The sequence below is a fragment of the Mobula hypostoma genome, chromosome 3, assembly GCF_963921235.1.
Source record: "Mobula hypostoma chromosome 3, sMobHyp1.1, whole genome shotgun sequence".
Lineage (NCBI taxonomy): Eukaryota > Metazoa > Chordata > Chondrichthyes > Myliobatiformes > Myliobatidae > Mobula > Mobula hypostoma.
Genome location: NC_086099.1, coordinates 177,159,065 through 177,173,895, shown reverse-complemented (window position 1 = coordinate 177,173,895; position 14,831 = coordinate 177,159,065). Strand labels below are relative to the sequence as shown.

Genomic DNA, 14,831 nt, shown 5'->3' with positions numbered 1-14,831 from the left:
GAAAGATGATGTCAATACCATCACTATCAAATGCTGCTGTCATAAAGTTCACTTGATTACCATGTCTCCTGTTGACTGAACTGCCCTATTTAACGCATGTGACTGATCGCCTGTTGATTACCATAGTTTTACTTAGATCATCAGGCCATATCACGGATCATTTTGCACAATCAGACTTCACAGTATTATTAACAGAGATCCAAGAGAATGTGACAGATTGTTTTAAAAAAAATTGATCAGGACTTAAAAAGTGACCCTACAATAGCAAACAAAGTGTAACATTTGACAGAAATTTTAATAAGTGGAAGGTTGTTTACATCCATGTTCTGTGAGGCTCCTAATTAGGCCTTTACTCTTTAGAGTATATATAAGGTATTTGGACACAAAGTGTGAGCTTGCGTTAAGAAAGAAGCATACAAATCAGCCTGATGGGGAATGATGAAGGCTTTAGAAAAATATCAATGGTTTGGTTAAGTGCAAAATTGTGCTTAAAGCTCAAGACCTTTCTTTACTGGATGCTTTTGACACTTGAATAGTTTCTCAAACCACTGGAAATAAGCCACCATTTCTGTGTCCAATCCACTGGAAGAATAAATGAACCAACATCAGTATCCTCTCCAATCACTGGGGCACTAATTACTCTTGGTTATCTCCAATGGGCAGTGCAGCTCAACACCAGATCCCTGAAAAGGACATTCTACCCAACTACTATCAGAGTAAGAAGCTAGCAGCTGGACAGTGGAAATAATTCTTTCATTCTCTTAAAGCCTCCTGATAAAAAGTAATATGCCTACTAACTTGTGGAAATTTCTGTCACATAACTGGTCAAAATGAAGGTTGTGTCATTGACAACCTCAAGCCCATTCATCAACAGCATACAGAAGTCTACTGTAAATAGGAAGAAATACAGCAGCTCCCCAACTACCTGCCTTCAGCCCCAGCAGCTGAATGATTCCTAACTACACTATAAACTACATTGATCTATGTGATTCTTTTTTTTTATCACACTTGTGTCAACATTTTTGATAATTCTATCCCAATTTCAACCTTGTTCATGTTCTGCTGCTGGAGCAGGGAGCCTCTTGAGGTGCGAAAATTAAGAAATTGAAACAGAAAAGGAAAATAATGTCACCTCCTTTTACTCCACTGCCTCACGCTCCTTTACAGGAGTTTCCTTCGATGCCTGGAACTTAGTCAGTTTTTCTCAATAAGCTTAAATAATGTTGTTCAAAGTAAATTTATTAACAAAGTACATATATATCACCATATACAACCTTGAGTTTCATTTCCTTGCAGGCATACTTAATAAGTACATAATAGAAAAATAACCATAATAGAATCAATGAAAGACTGCACCAACTTGGGCATTCAACCATTGTGCAAAAGACAACAAACTGTCCAAATACAAAAAGAAAAAAAGAATAATAATGATAAATAAATAAGCAATAAATAATGAGCTTTACCCATGATCGACGTGGCTGTATCTATCACTTTTTGTAGGATTTTCCGTTTAGGGGCATCGTAGCGCTTACACATTGAGCTGATTTTGTGAGTGTGTTTTATTATCAGAGTACATACATGTCGCCACATACAACCCTGTGATTCTTCTTCCTGCGGGTACACTTGACAAATCTATAGAACAGTACCTGTAAACAAGATCAATGAACAAAAAACTGTGCAAGTGCAGATATAAGTAAACAGCAGTAAATAACAAGAGCATGAAATAACAAGATAGAGAGTCCTTCAAGTGAGAGGTTGTGGAAACACCAGAAAAAGAATGAGCGTAGTTATCCCCTTTTGTTCAAAAGGATGATTGAGGGGTAATAACCATTTCTGAGCCTGGTGCCTTGAGTCCTGAGGGACTGGTACCTTCTACCTGGTGGCAGCAGTGAGAAACCAGCATGGCCTGGATGCACACATACATGTTGTCCCTCTCGATACTCGAGCTGTAAAATATTGTGTATTCTGTTCTTTCAATGTTGATCTCACTTCATATTCATTTGAAGATGACTTCCGTTCCTGCTGTTAATTGCAAAATATCCTTTCCAGGAACTTTAACACTGAATGTAACCATTGATCTCACAGAAACATTGGAGGAACAGATGACAAGGTACATAACATTTAAAGAGTGTTATTTATTTTGTTTTAATTGCTATTATCACTCTGACTTTGACTGATGACATACAGTTTTTTAATTATTACAGAATTGCAATTAATTAGAATTAATATGTGTCTGAAGTTATTCACTGCCCATCAACTTGAATATTAATTTTAAAGAGATATTTTAGGATCATGCATTATTAACTTGGTCTGCCAGATCTAAATGGAAAGTAAAAGTATAACTTGAAAGAAAATTTGATTTTGATTTTTTTTAATATAGTTTTACAAAAAGCATATTGATGATCATTTTAAGCACTAATATAAGATTATGTCCTGGCTGGTCCCTCACTCCAGAAGCATAACACTGTAGAGGAAATGTGTATAGCAAATGTTAGTTAACAAGGAGAGAGGTAAGTTTCAATTTTGGCACCAGGTTGGTAACCTGCTTGAGTTTATTTATCAATAAAACCCATCTGATTTTAATTGTATTAATTTAAATGGGATAAAAGAAGAGTTGTACTACAAAGGACAATAAGTCCATTTCATTATGTCACAATTCAGGTTGCAGAGTGGATGGCATTAGAAACTGTACTACACAAATCTAATGATTGATTAATGGCTTTGAACTTCTTCAGCCTTGACACATTTATTTAAACTGAAAACAGAAGAAAACAACTAGGAGTTAACACCAGCAGGTTCATTGAGCCTCTCCTGCTGTTGTGAAGACCTACTGCCAGAATTTACTTCTGATACAATTTTTCTTCTTCCCAGATTTGCTTATTACTATGTAGCAATAGGTGGAGGTGTTTTGGTAACAGCCTTTATGCAGGTTGCCTTTTGGTCACTGGCAGCAGCAAGGCAGACAAAGAAGATAAGAAAGGAATTTTTTCATGCTGTATTACGTCAAGAAATGGGATGGTTTGATGTAAATGACACTGCAGAGATCAACACCCGACTAACAGAGTAAGTGATCACAAATGCATGCTTTGATTATTTTTCATTGATACTGCATGTTGGAAGTGACCATTATTGGCAAGGCCAGAATTCAATGCTCATCTGCAATTATCTTTGATACTATGGAGTGGATTCTCCTTGTTAAACTGCAGCAAATCTTCTGGAAAAGAAACTTCTCTTGGGTGTTCACAGTATTCAGCAGAAGGAGGATCACTCAAGATGATGTACGACTTGGGAGGAACTTTCAGGCATTGGCTTTCATAAATCCTGCAGCCCGTTCCCTTAGAACTTGAACTTGAGTAGACTCACGCTGAACTTGAGTAGACTCACGCTGAACTTGAGTCTGTGGGGTACTTGCAAGCCTTAGCAAGTTGATGGCATCCAATTTATGGATGTAGCATTCTACCATTTGGTGGTAAAAGGAGGAGATGGTTAAGATGTTGGATGGAGTGCCAAACAAGTGGGCTGCTTTATTGTAGATGGTATCGAACTTCTTGAGTGTTGCTGATTCTGCACTCAACTGGACGTGATTAATATTCCATACAATCCTGAAGTGCCCAATGAGTACAGTGGAAAGAGTATGTGGAGTCACAAGGGAAGCTACTGTACACGTTTCTGGAGACTCAAGAGACTCAAACACTTCTTTGCTTTTTAAACCACAATATAAATTTTGACCAATGGTGACCACCATTATCTCACAAATGCAGGACTGGAGATTGTTGGTACCTGTAAATGGCAAGGGGCAATGATTGCATTCTCCTTTGTTGGAGATGGTTATTGTGTGGCATAAATACTATATGTCACTTACCAGTATCTGCCTGAATGCTGTTCAGATCTTGTTACGTAACAATATAGACTGTTATTATCTGTGGAGTTATGAATGGTATTGAACCATTTTTACCCCATAATGGAGAAACAGTGCCAAAAGTATCTAAGGGGGTCCTCAGGGTTTCAAGCGATTGACCTCGAACAGCCAATATCCTTTCATGGCATGGAATGCCTCCAGCTGAAGCAGATTTGAAATCAATTGCCATTGGCTTCAATTTTATAGAGGCTCCTTTTGGAATTCTGATATTTTACTGCTTAACATTATCAATAATGTACACTATTGTTACTTATTGAGGCTGATCAGGCAGCATTCACTCAGATTGGATTTGAACTACTTTTTATACTAACAACATACATCAAAATTGCTGGTGAACGCAGCAGGCCAGGCAGCATCTATAGGAAGAGGCGCAGTCGACGTTTCAGGCCGAGACCCTTCGTCAGGACTTTTTATACTGTTGGATTGATGCTACAGTAGAACATGTTGATAAATGGTCATAGTTTTTGGAGGCCAATGATTTCATCTGGAGTATATTGCTGCAGAAATTTCACAGTGGAATCTGATGCATTCAGCCTTTTTGTGATAACCAGTGAGATAAACTGATTAGAAAAACAGAGGGCTATTGGTAACCTGAGGTAATTTCTAAAGTAAGTATAGGCTCATCACATTATTGTAGGCCAAAGGGCCTGTATGGTGCTGTAGTTTTTCTATGTTTCTATAAATTGAAATACCTGAACACTAATTTTTGTAGTCAGGAGGTTAGAAGGAAGTCAAGATGGACTACCAGTTAAAGCTGATTGAAAGCATTTCAATCTTGACACCTAAATCACAAACAAGCAAGAGATAACACCAGCAGGTCCATTGAATCACTCCCCTGATGTTGTGCAACTGCTGTGCATCTTAATTCCCAAATGATCTTCACAGCAGCAGCTGTCTTTACATTAACCTTGGTGAAATACAATTCTGCAACTTCTGCAGGGTTCAGTGATGATCTCCAAGTCCGACTCTGTTATGTTTGAAAAGTCAGCTTGCTCTCAGTTCTGTCACTTCTTCCCTGACATTATGTTCTGAGCTTAGTCATGAATATCATTATATATAAAGCTGCAGGAATCCTATGTCATTTATAATTGACCGTTTTACGCAAATTATTCTCTATTTATCTACATACCAACGCAGGTTAGCATTTTATTTTATTTCTAATTATATGCAAATTTCTTGACAATATTTTAATATATATAACAGTCTGGAGAGTCTTTATTGGTTCATACACTACAGCATGCAGGTTGATTTGTTAATTAGCTACTGTAAATTGGCCCTTGTGTGTAGGTGAGTGCTGGAATCTGGGGCAATTGGTATGAATGTTAGCTGATGAGGTTACAGGGTAAATTATTGGGATAAAGGGATTACATGGTGAGCCAGTATAGAAATGATGGGCCAAATTCGTCTCCTTTTGAGGTATATTGTATGGAAATATGAAATAATACTCCGGTCTCTGTTTTGCTCCATAGCCTTAAACACATAACCTTGTGCTACACTCATTTCTTTGGTGTTAAACCTATCCACGTGCATACATTTTGTTGCTCTGAATTAAGTAGCATGTGTCAGATGAAGGCCTAAATCCCTTTTGTTGTCAAATCAGTCTGTAAGATATTCCACACAGTTAATATTCTAATACCCACCACATGAAAGGTAAAATCTGATAGCCCTCCACACTATCCACAACACCCCCAACCTTTGTGTCATCAGTAAATTTACTAATCCATCCCTCCACTTCCTCATCCGGGTCATTTATAAAAATCACTAAGAGAAGGGGTCCCAGAACAGATCCTTGAGGGACACCAGAGGTCACCAACCTCCATGCAGAATATGACCCTTCTACAACCACTCTTTGCCTTCTGTGGGCAAGCCAGTTCTGGATCCACAAAGCAACGTCCCCTTGTATCCCATGCCTCCTTACTTTCTCAACAAGTCTTGCATGGGGTATCTTATCAAATAGCCTTGCTGAAATCCATATACATTACATCTACTGATCTACCTTCATCAATGTGTTTAGTCACATCCTCAAAAAATTCAATCAGGCTCCTAAAGCACGTCCTGCCTTTGACAAAGCCATGCTGACTATTCCTAATTATATTATGCTTGTCCAAATGTTCATAAATCCTGCCTCTCAGGATCTTTTCCATCAACTTACCAACCACTGAAGTAAGTCTATGATTTATTGAGCTATCTCTACTCCCTTTCTTGAATAAGGCAAAAACATCTGCAACCCTCTTTAATTTATTAATGAACATTACAGAGTACAAATCTTGAACTTAACCCTTCAGGTCATTATTAGTAAATTACCATAACTGTTATCATTAATATAGAACTTCAATCTGAATGATTATCTAACTGAAAATTTTCCTGTTATTACTTATGTAGATATAAATATAGATCAAATATAGATGCAAATGAAGGCATATTAAGTTGACTCCATTCAATTTCATTTAAAAATTTAGAAATTCCCCCTCTGAAGTTCAGTTTAATTAAACAAGCTACTATCTTTTTTTTAAGATGTCAGTTTGAAATCCTCAAATGAGACCTCTAACAAGGTGTCTCTAACGATTCCTCCATGCAAATTTGCTCAAATAATGCCAGGCCAATCAGCTTGCAATTTTTGCTGCTTTGTTTGGTTCACTGTATTAGTTTAGTACCATTTGTGTTTGTGCTGACATACCCACTTGTTGTATGAAGTCTACAATACCAACAGTTCAAGGCGGAGGCTCACCATCATTTCCTTAGATTGATCTGGCAATGGGCATTAATTATCTGTCTTCCAATGCATGACAATGTCCTGAACGTGAATAAGGAAAATAGTTTTGTTTGTTTATACAACTTATTTAATTAAGACCAATTAGAGGACACTGATGTTACGTACTGGAACTGGGTCCGATGCCGGCAGTGATTCACTTTCAATAAAATAACGGGCCCCTGAACCAAGTTGCTGTTTCCATTGATCATTCTCTTGCACTGTGCATCAGGTAGACACTTTCTCCAATTTTAGTCACATAATGAGGTTGAGGAAGAATTTCAACAATTTTTTTAATTTCCAAATGATTTGTTGTTTCCCTCTGGAGTGTTTGCTTCATCCAAGCAATCACATGTAGTTTAGGTGGGGGTGGATTATGTATATGTTTTGATGCATAAGACATTGGCTATGGCACTGGGTGTGCCTGTGTAGCTTGTCAATTCCATTTTTGTTCAAATGTTTACACTTCAAATTGGGATAGTGATGTTTGATGCTGAAATAAATTAGCAGATTCTGAGGATAATCCCTTGGAGGCTATTATTTTTTCTTTTTCAATCTTTTTATTAATTTCAACATCATAAACATTACAGAAAATAGATACAGAGCAATTGGGATTACATTGATAATTAGTTTATACAAGTATAAACTCAATTGACACATAATTAATGAGCCTCCCAAAATCTCACAAAGTACAAATATAGTATGGGAAAAATATAAAGTGAAAATACAAAAATGTCATGAAAAAAGAAAAAAATATATATATACCCCAATAGGAAAAAAAAACTCATCTGAACCAACTAGAAGAAAACTAAACTAAGAAAAAAAAAGAAAAAGAATGGGCTATTATGATACCTCAGATAAAACCAATAGTGTCATTAACTCTGCTCCTCTCCCCGTATATTGAAGTAACAAAATAGAATTGGAAAAGGCCAAATTACATTATGTGAAAGTACTGAATAAATGGTCTCCAAATCTCTTCAAATTTAATCAATGGGTCATAAATGATGCTTCTAATTTTTTCTAAATTTAAACAAGACATAGTTTGAAAAAACCATTGAAATGTAGTAGGAGGATTAAACTCTTTCCAATTCAATAGTATGGATCTTCTAGCCATTAGAGTAACAAAAGCAATCATCCAACAAGCTGAGGAGGTCAGATGACGTTGTTCTATCATTGGTAAACCAAAGATTGCAGTAATAGGATGAGATTGTAGATCAATATTCAAAACAGTTGAGATAATATCAAAGATGTCATCCCAATATTTCTTCAGCAAAGGGCATGACCAAAACATATGAGTTAATGAAGCAATCTCAGAATGACATCGATCACATACAGGATTTATGAGAGTAATAACGAGCTAATTTATCCTTGGACATATGAGCTCTGTGTACTATAAACTGTATCAACGCATGTTTAGCGCATATAGAGGAAGAATCAACTAATTGAAATTTTTTTTGCCGTTTCTCTGTAGGTAAAGTAAGCTTAAGTTCCCTTTCCCAGTCATTCTAAATTGTATTTGATATATCTGGATTTATTTTCATAATAATATTATAAATGCTATTGAATCTTTCTGAAAAGGATCTAAATCTAAAATTTTTTCCATCATATCAGTTGAATATGAAATCAGAAAGGTAGAAAGAACAGTATTTAAAAACTTTCTAATCTGTAACTATCTAAAGAAATGGGATCTAGGTAAATTATATTTATTAGATAATTGTTCAAAACACATGAAACAATTATCCAAAAATAAATCAAAATCGTATTATACCTTTTGTTTTCCAGACCAGATATACTTGATCCAAAAAAGAGGGTTGAAAAAGAAAGTTGGTTACAATAGGGCTTGCTAAAATAAATTGATTCAATCCAAAAAATTTTCAAAACTGAAACCATACTCGAAGAGTATATTTAACTATTGGGTTATCCATTTGTTTGTCCAATTTAGAAAAATCCAAGAGAAGCGGGGTCCCTAGAATAGAACCCAGAGAAAACCCTGAAACAGATTTACATTCAAGATTAACCCATTGTGGACTTGAAACTGTGTCCAAATTCCATGTCCAGGATTTTAAATAACAAATATTAATTGCTCAGTAATAAAATCTATAATTCAGCAATACTAAACTACCCTCCTTTTTCAGCTTCTGTAAGTATCTTTTACCTAGTCTAGGATTTTTATTCTGCCATATGTATGAAGAAATTTTTGAATCAACGTTATCGAAAAAGGATTTCAGGATAAAAATTGGCAATACTTGAAATAAATAAAGAAACTTGGGTAAAATAATCATCTTAACAGCATTGATCCGACCAATTAATGACAAAGACATTGGTGACCATTTAGTAAACAAACCTTTAATCTGGTCAAATAAAGGTTAAGAAAAATTAACTTTTAATAAATCCTTATGCTTCTTGGTGATTTTTACTCCTAAGTAAGTAATCAGTAACTAATCTAAATGGTAAGCATTTATAATTTGAAACCGACATATTTAACGGAAAAAGTTCACTCTTATTAAGATTCCCTTTGTAGCCAGAAAATCTACTAAACCTAGCCAACAAAGATAAAGTTGCAGGAATGGATTTCTCTGGGTCAGAAATGTATAATAATAAATCATCTGCATGTAATGATAACTTATGTATCTCATTCCTATGAATAATAGCAAAAATATTTGGTGAATCTCGGATAGCGATTGCTAAAGGTTCTAGAGCGATATCAAATAATAAAGAAAGGACAACCCTGCCTAGTACCACGAAATAATCGAAAAAAGGAAGATCTTTGATTATTAGTCAAAATCGAAAGTAAAGGAGTATGATGTATCAATTTAATCCAGGATATAAATATTGGACTGAAATTAAACTTCTCACGCGTACTGAATAAATATGGCTATTCAACTTCGTCAAAGGCCTTTTCAGCATCTAATGAAATGACACATTCTGGAGTTCTAAGTGAAGGAGTATAAACAATATTCATTAATCTCCTAATATTGAAAGATGAATAACTATTTTTAATAAATCCTGTTTGATCCGCAGAAATAATTTGAGGTAATACCTTTTCTAACCTACATGCTAATATTTTAGAAAAATCTTAGAATCTACATTCAATAAGGATATCGATCTATATGATGCACATTCAGTAGGATCCTTTTTTAAATTAGGGAAATAAAGGCTCCATAAAATGATTGTGCTAATTTACCTGTACTAATTGCATCTTTAAAAACTCTACACAAACGAGGGGAAAGAATAGAAGAGAAAGACTTGAACAAAAATTCTACTGTATAGCCATCTGGACCGGGTGATTTGCCAGAATTCATTTTTTCATCTGTAATAGGTGTTGCTAACTTTAAACGTCCTTTGGGCATCAATTTTGGAAAGTTCAATTTCCTTGAAAAGTCATACATCTCATTGGGATCATGAGGAAATTCTGACTGATATAAAGATGTATAAAATTCTTGAAAAGATTTATTTATCTCATCATCTGTCAAAGTATAAGGTTTACGAATCTTAATACTGTAATTTGACGTTTAACCGAAGCTGTTTTTGATTGATTAGCTAATAATTTACCTGATTTATCACTGTGTGTATAAAACTCACTTCATTTTCATTAGTTGGTTTTCAATTGACGATGTTAAGAGAAAATTATGCTCCATTTGAAGTTCAACTCTCTGTTTGTAAAGCTCCTCATTAGGAGCAGTGGCATATTTTTTATCAATGTCTTTAATTTTATCAATCAACACAAGTATTTCATTCTTAATACGTTTTTTCAATCCAGCAGAGTAAGAAATAATCTGACCACGGATGTATTCTTTAAAAGTGTCCCATATAACACCACTGGAAATTTCATCCGTAGTATTTTTAAAAAAAAAAGTCGTCAATCTGATCCTTAATGAATTATTGGCTATTATTTTTAAATGGAGATGTTATTTCAAGTTATACCAGTGTAACCAGATAAGAGAGGGAAATGACAGTGTGGGATAGAATATTAATCTCCAACTCTTCCAGACCTGTTCATGTAAACTAATAATGTCATGTAGTCAAGTAGATCTTGATGTTTCAAGACATTTAGGAATGGTCTTTATTGCACCTAACAAAAAATGTTTGCAAATACTATGTGGAAAATTGTGGGTGAAGCTTATTAAATATTAAACAATTTTCTGAAACTGGAGAATGTGCTATCATCTACTTGAGTGAAAAGCCTTTAGCGATGACCTAGAAGGGACCCAGGTCATGGCACAAGTAAGGGTAAGTTTAGAAATTGAACAGTAAATAATGGGTCATTGTAGACTGGAGATGATAATCTTTTATTGTATTCTGTTTGCCTTCCAGTGATATTTCAAAAATAAGTGATGGAATTGGTGATAAAATAAGTATTCTCATACAAACGCTGACGACCTTCATAGCTGGCTTTGTAATTGGCTTTATTAAAGGATGGAAACTGGCCCTGGTGATTTTGGCTGTGAGCCCAGTTCTGGGAATCTGTGCTGTAATCTGGTCCAAGGTTAGTATGCTTATCTTAGTATTTTACTCATAACACATTCTTCCTATTCAGAATCTGCTGAGTGTAATCAGTTTTAATGATCTATACAACATTGCATTTTTTCCACCTATCACTATCAGTCATTTGCAAAGTCACAACCTGAAACACTCACCATCGTTTGCCTCCACAGATGAGTTCCTTCAGCAGTGATTTTACTCCAGATTGCAACATTGACATTTCCTTGTGTCCCTTAATATCTATCACAGTTTCTCTTCCTTGATTTTCCAACACCACACATGTCCATGATGGAGAAGAAGCCCATTGGTGGGATTCAGTGGAAACTCCTTTGCAACAATGAAGAAACCTCCAGTTTCTCATGCATCTCACTCCTGACTGGGGTACTTGACTGGGGTACTGGTTGATGAACAAGTTTCAGAGCAATAGAATCTTCTGTAACAGCTCCCAGTTTCTCACTTCATTCTTCATCCCCCACCACCAGTTTCCCCCATCTTTCCAATTTCCCCCTCACCTGGCTTCACCTCACATCACCTGCCAGCTTGTATACTCTTCCCCCTCCCCTCACTTTCTTATTCTGGCTTTTACTCCTTCCTTTCCAGTTCTGATAAAGTGTTACAGCATGAAACGTCGACTCTTTATCCCTTTCCAAGGATGTGGCCTGACTTGTTGAGTTTCTCCAGCATTTCCCTACTAACATGTATTTCCCTCAGTTCCTCCATCTCACTGGACCTTCTGTTCCCTACTATTTCCAGAAGATTATTTATGTCCTCAGAAGACAGAACCAAAGTAGTTATTCAATTGGTCTGCCATGTCCTTACTCCCCATAATCAATTCACCTGTTTCTGTCTTGGTGAGACCACACCTGGAGTATTGTGTGCAGTTTTGGTCCCCTAATCTGAGGAAAGACATCCTTGCCATAGAGGGAGTACAAAGAAGGTTCACCAGATTGATTCCTGGGATGGCAGGACTTTCATATGATGAAAGACTGGATCGACTAGGCTTATACTCGTTGGAATTCAGAAGATTGAGGGGGGATCTTATTGAAACGTATAAAATCCTAAAGGGATTGGACAGGCTAGATGCAGGAAGATTGTTCCAGATGTTGGGGAAGTCCAGAATAAGGGGTCACAGTTTGAGGATAAAAGGGAAGCCTTTTAGGACCGAGATTAGGAAAAACTTCTTCACACAGAGAGTGGTGAATCTGTGGAATTCTCTGCCACAGGAAACAGTTGAGGCGAGTTCATTGGCTATATTTAAGAGGGAGTTAGATATGGCTCTTGTGGCTAAAGGGATCAGGGGGTATGGAGGGAAGGCTGGTACAGGGTTCTGAGTTGGTTGATCAGCCATGATCATACTGAATGGCGGTGCAGGCTCGAAGGGCCGAATGGCCTACTCCTGCACCTATTTTTTATGTTTCTATTGTGTGTGTTGCTCTGGATTTCCCACATCTGCAGAATCTCGTGTTTATGACAATCGAATCATGTACTGTACCTGATGTTCATCATGTTAGGCAGCTGGTGTGTGGAAACTTGTTACCAGGTTCTGCCCATAAGTCAACAATTCACGCTCCAGCCTTTACTGTTTTAGATTGCCCATGGTGGACATTGAACCAGGAGGAAGTGAGGGGAAAATGCTGAGTGTAAATGTCATATTCATTAGTGCTCAGTCATGGAGCAACCTTTGGAAATGCAGTTGCTGTTGCCTGAAAGTACTGTACTTCAGGCACAACTCTTCCTGTGCACCCGCACACTGCTTCCTTGCCGATGGTTGCAATTCCAGCAAGCAGCTACTTTATGGCTTTTCCTCGACATCAAAAGCAGTTATAACGGTGTGCAATGTGGACATCACTGGTAATGCCCACATTCAATGTCCATCTCTAATTGTTGCTGAACCATGGAAACAATCAAAAATCAAATGCATTTGTAAGTGAGGAGTCATATTAGCCAGGAAGGATCACACCCAAAGTGCTGGAGGAACTCAGCAGGCCAGGCAGTATCTATGGAAAAAAGAGTACAGTCAATGTTTCGGTTCAGCCAGGAAGGATGATGGATTTCCTTGCTGGAAGAATATTAGTGAAACAGGTTTTTTTATAGCAATCTGCTAATTTCATATTTGCCATTATTGAGACTAACTTTAATTTTAGATTTACTTAAGTTTAATTAATATTCTCCACTTGCCATGGTGGATTGAAACTCATGTCACTTAGGAATTTGGAATTCTGGCCTCTGGACAAGTAATTTAGTTTGTACATTACCATATGGAAGGAGACAGTGAACAGCCTTGCTATATATGTTATGCACCCAACAATTCAGCAAGTCTGATATAGAATATGACACCATTCTTGGGCTTATTGTGCACATCCTGTGTAAAAACAGTGTCTGGATTCTACATGAAGTTTGAGGGATAATAATTCCTGCAAAATTGCTTCTTATTGCACTCGATTCAACGTTGTTTCATTTAGGCCAACTGCCCACCAAAGAATGAAGGAAACATACACAGAATTCAATTCACAAGCAAGAGAGATCTGCAGATGCAGGCAGAATTCAATTGTAGCCTTTTTCTAGTAAGAATGTCTTTGTTTTTAGCAAGCCCTCAACATTTTGTTAAATAAGGGAGAAAAAAGCAGCACCTATTTCGTACTCAATTGTTAAATAATTGCATAAATATAAGTATGCCTATGGTAAAATAAATACAAATATATATCTTGAGATGCCCAGTCATCAAGACTCCCTCTTGGCCTCACTGTTGTAGCCCAAAGGAAAGCTTCTGAAGCAATACGTTTGGCACTAGCTTGGCTGCAGGAGCTGCTGGAAGGATGTTCAATGATGTCCAGCCACCTTAGGGGCTCCACACTGGATTGCTGTCTGGGTTTATTCCCATACCCTTCATCTCTCCTGAGGCTGCCCACAAGGCAATGGAGCTATTTACCCATAGCTGGGGATCTGGTTCACGAGAACCAGGGCATGTCCACACACTGGTGGGAATGCGTGCGAAGTGTGTAGGGGCCAGATCTCCTCCCTGTCCTCTGTAGTTCAGCACGAGTCTGAAAGGAGTTCAGTTTCCTTGTGTCACCTGTGAGGAGGCACTACATAAAGCTTGCTGTTGGAGAGGCTGTGTACTGGCACATTCAGCTCTCCTTTTCGCAAACTGCTAGCCAGCGGTGGAAACGAAAATGATAGTGTATGTATATTATACACTGTGGAGGAGGGAAGAAGGCATTCTTGGTGATGGGGCGGGGGGGTGGTGGGTGAGGACTGAATCTGAAGTGAATGTAAGGTAAAACTCTGATATGTAGTGTCACATACTAGAAACCTGTGTTATGTGCTGTACAGGGAGTGGAATAGATTGCGTGCAAGTGGAAACTAAAAGTAAGTGTGAGCATGAGCATGCGTCATCTGCTACTGAAACCCTCATCCATATCTTTCCTGCTACAATTATTCTGTTGACCTCCAGTTAGCTTCCATCAACTCTCAGAATCATGTTTAGTATCACCAATACATGATAAATATAGAAAAAATGTTATATATATATTAAAATAAGTAGCGTAAAAACAGAAATTTAAAAAAAAGTATTGGGGTAGTGTTCATGGGTTCAATTTTGATTTAGGAATCAGATGGCAGAGGGAAAGAAGCTGTTCCTGAATTGCTGAGTGAGTGCTTTCAGGCTCCTATACCTCATTC

The 14,831-nt window shown here is 37.1% G+C and overlaps 1 protein-coding gene across 2 annotated transcripts in view; it reads left to right on the top strand.

Moving 5' to 3' along the window:
- abcb4 (ATP-binding cassette, sub-family B (MDR/TAP), member 4) overlaps window positions 1–14,831 on the top strand; it is a 122,706-nt gene that overhangs the window by 28,152 nt on the left and 79,723 nt on the right. For both annotated transcript variants that reach the window (XM_063044134.1, XM_063044133.1), the window contains exons 5-7: window positions 2,050–2,110; window positions 2,872–3,063; window positions 10,983–11,154. In XM_063044134.1, the coding sequence (XP_062900204.1) occupies window positions 2,050–2,110; window positions 2,872–3,063; window positions 10,983–11,154 (425 nt within the window). The remainder of the gene's footprint in view (window positions 1–2,049; window positions 2,111–2,871; window positions 3,064–10,982; window positions 11,155–14,831) is intronic.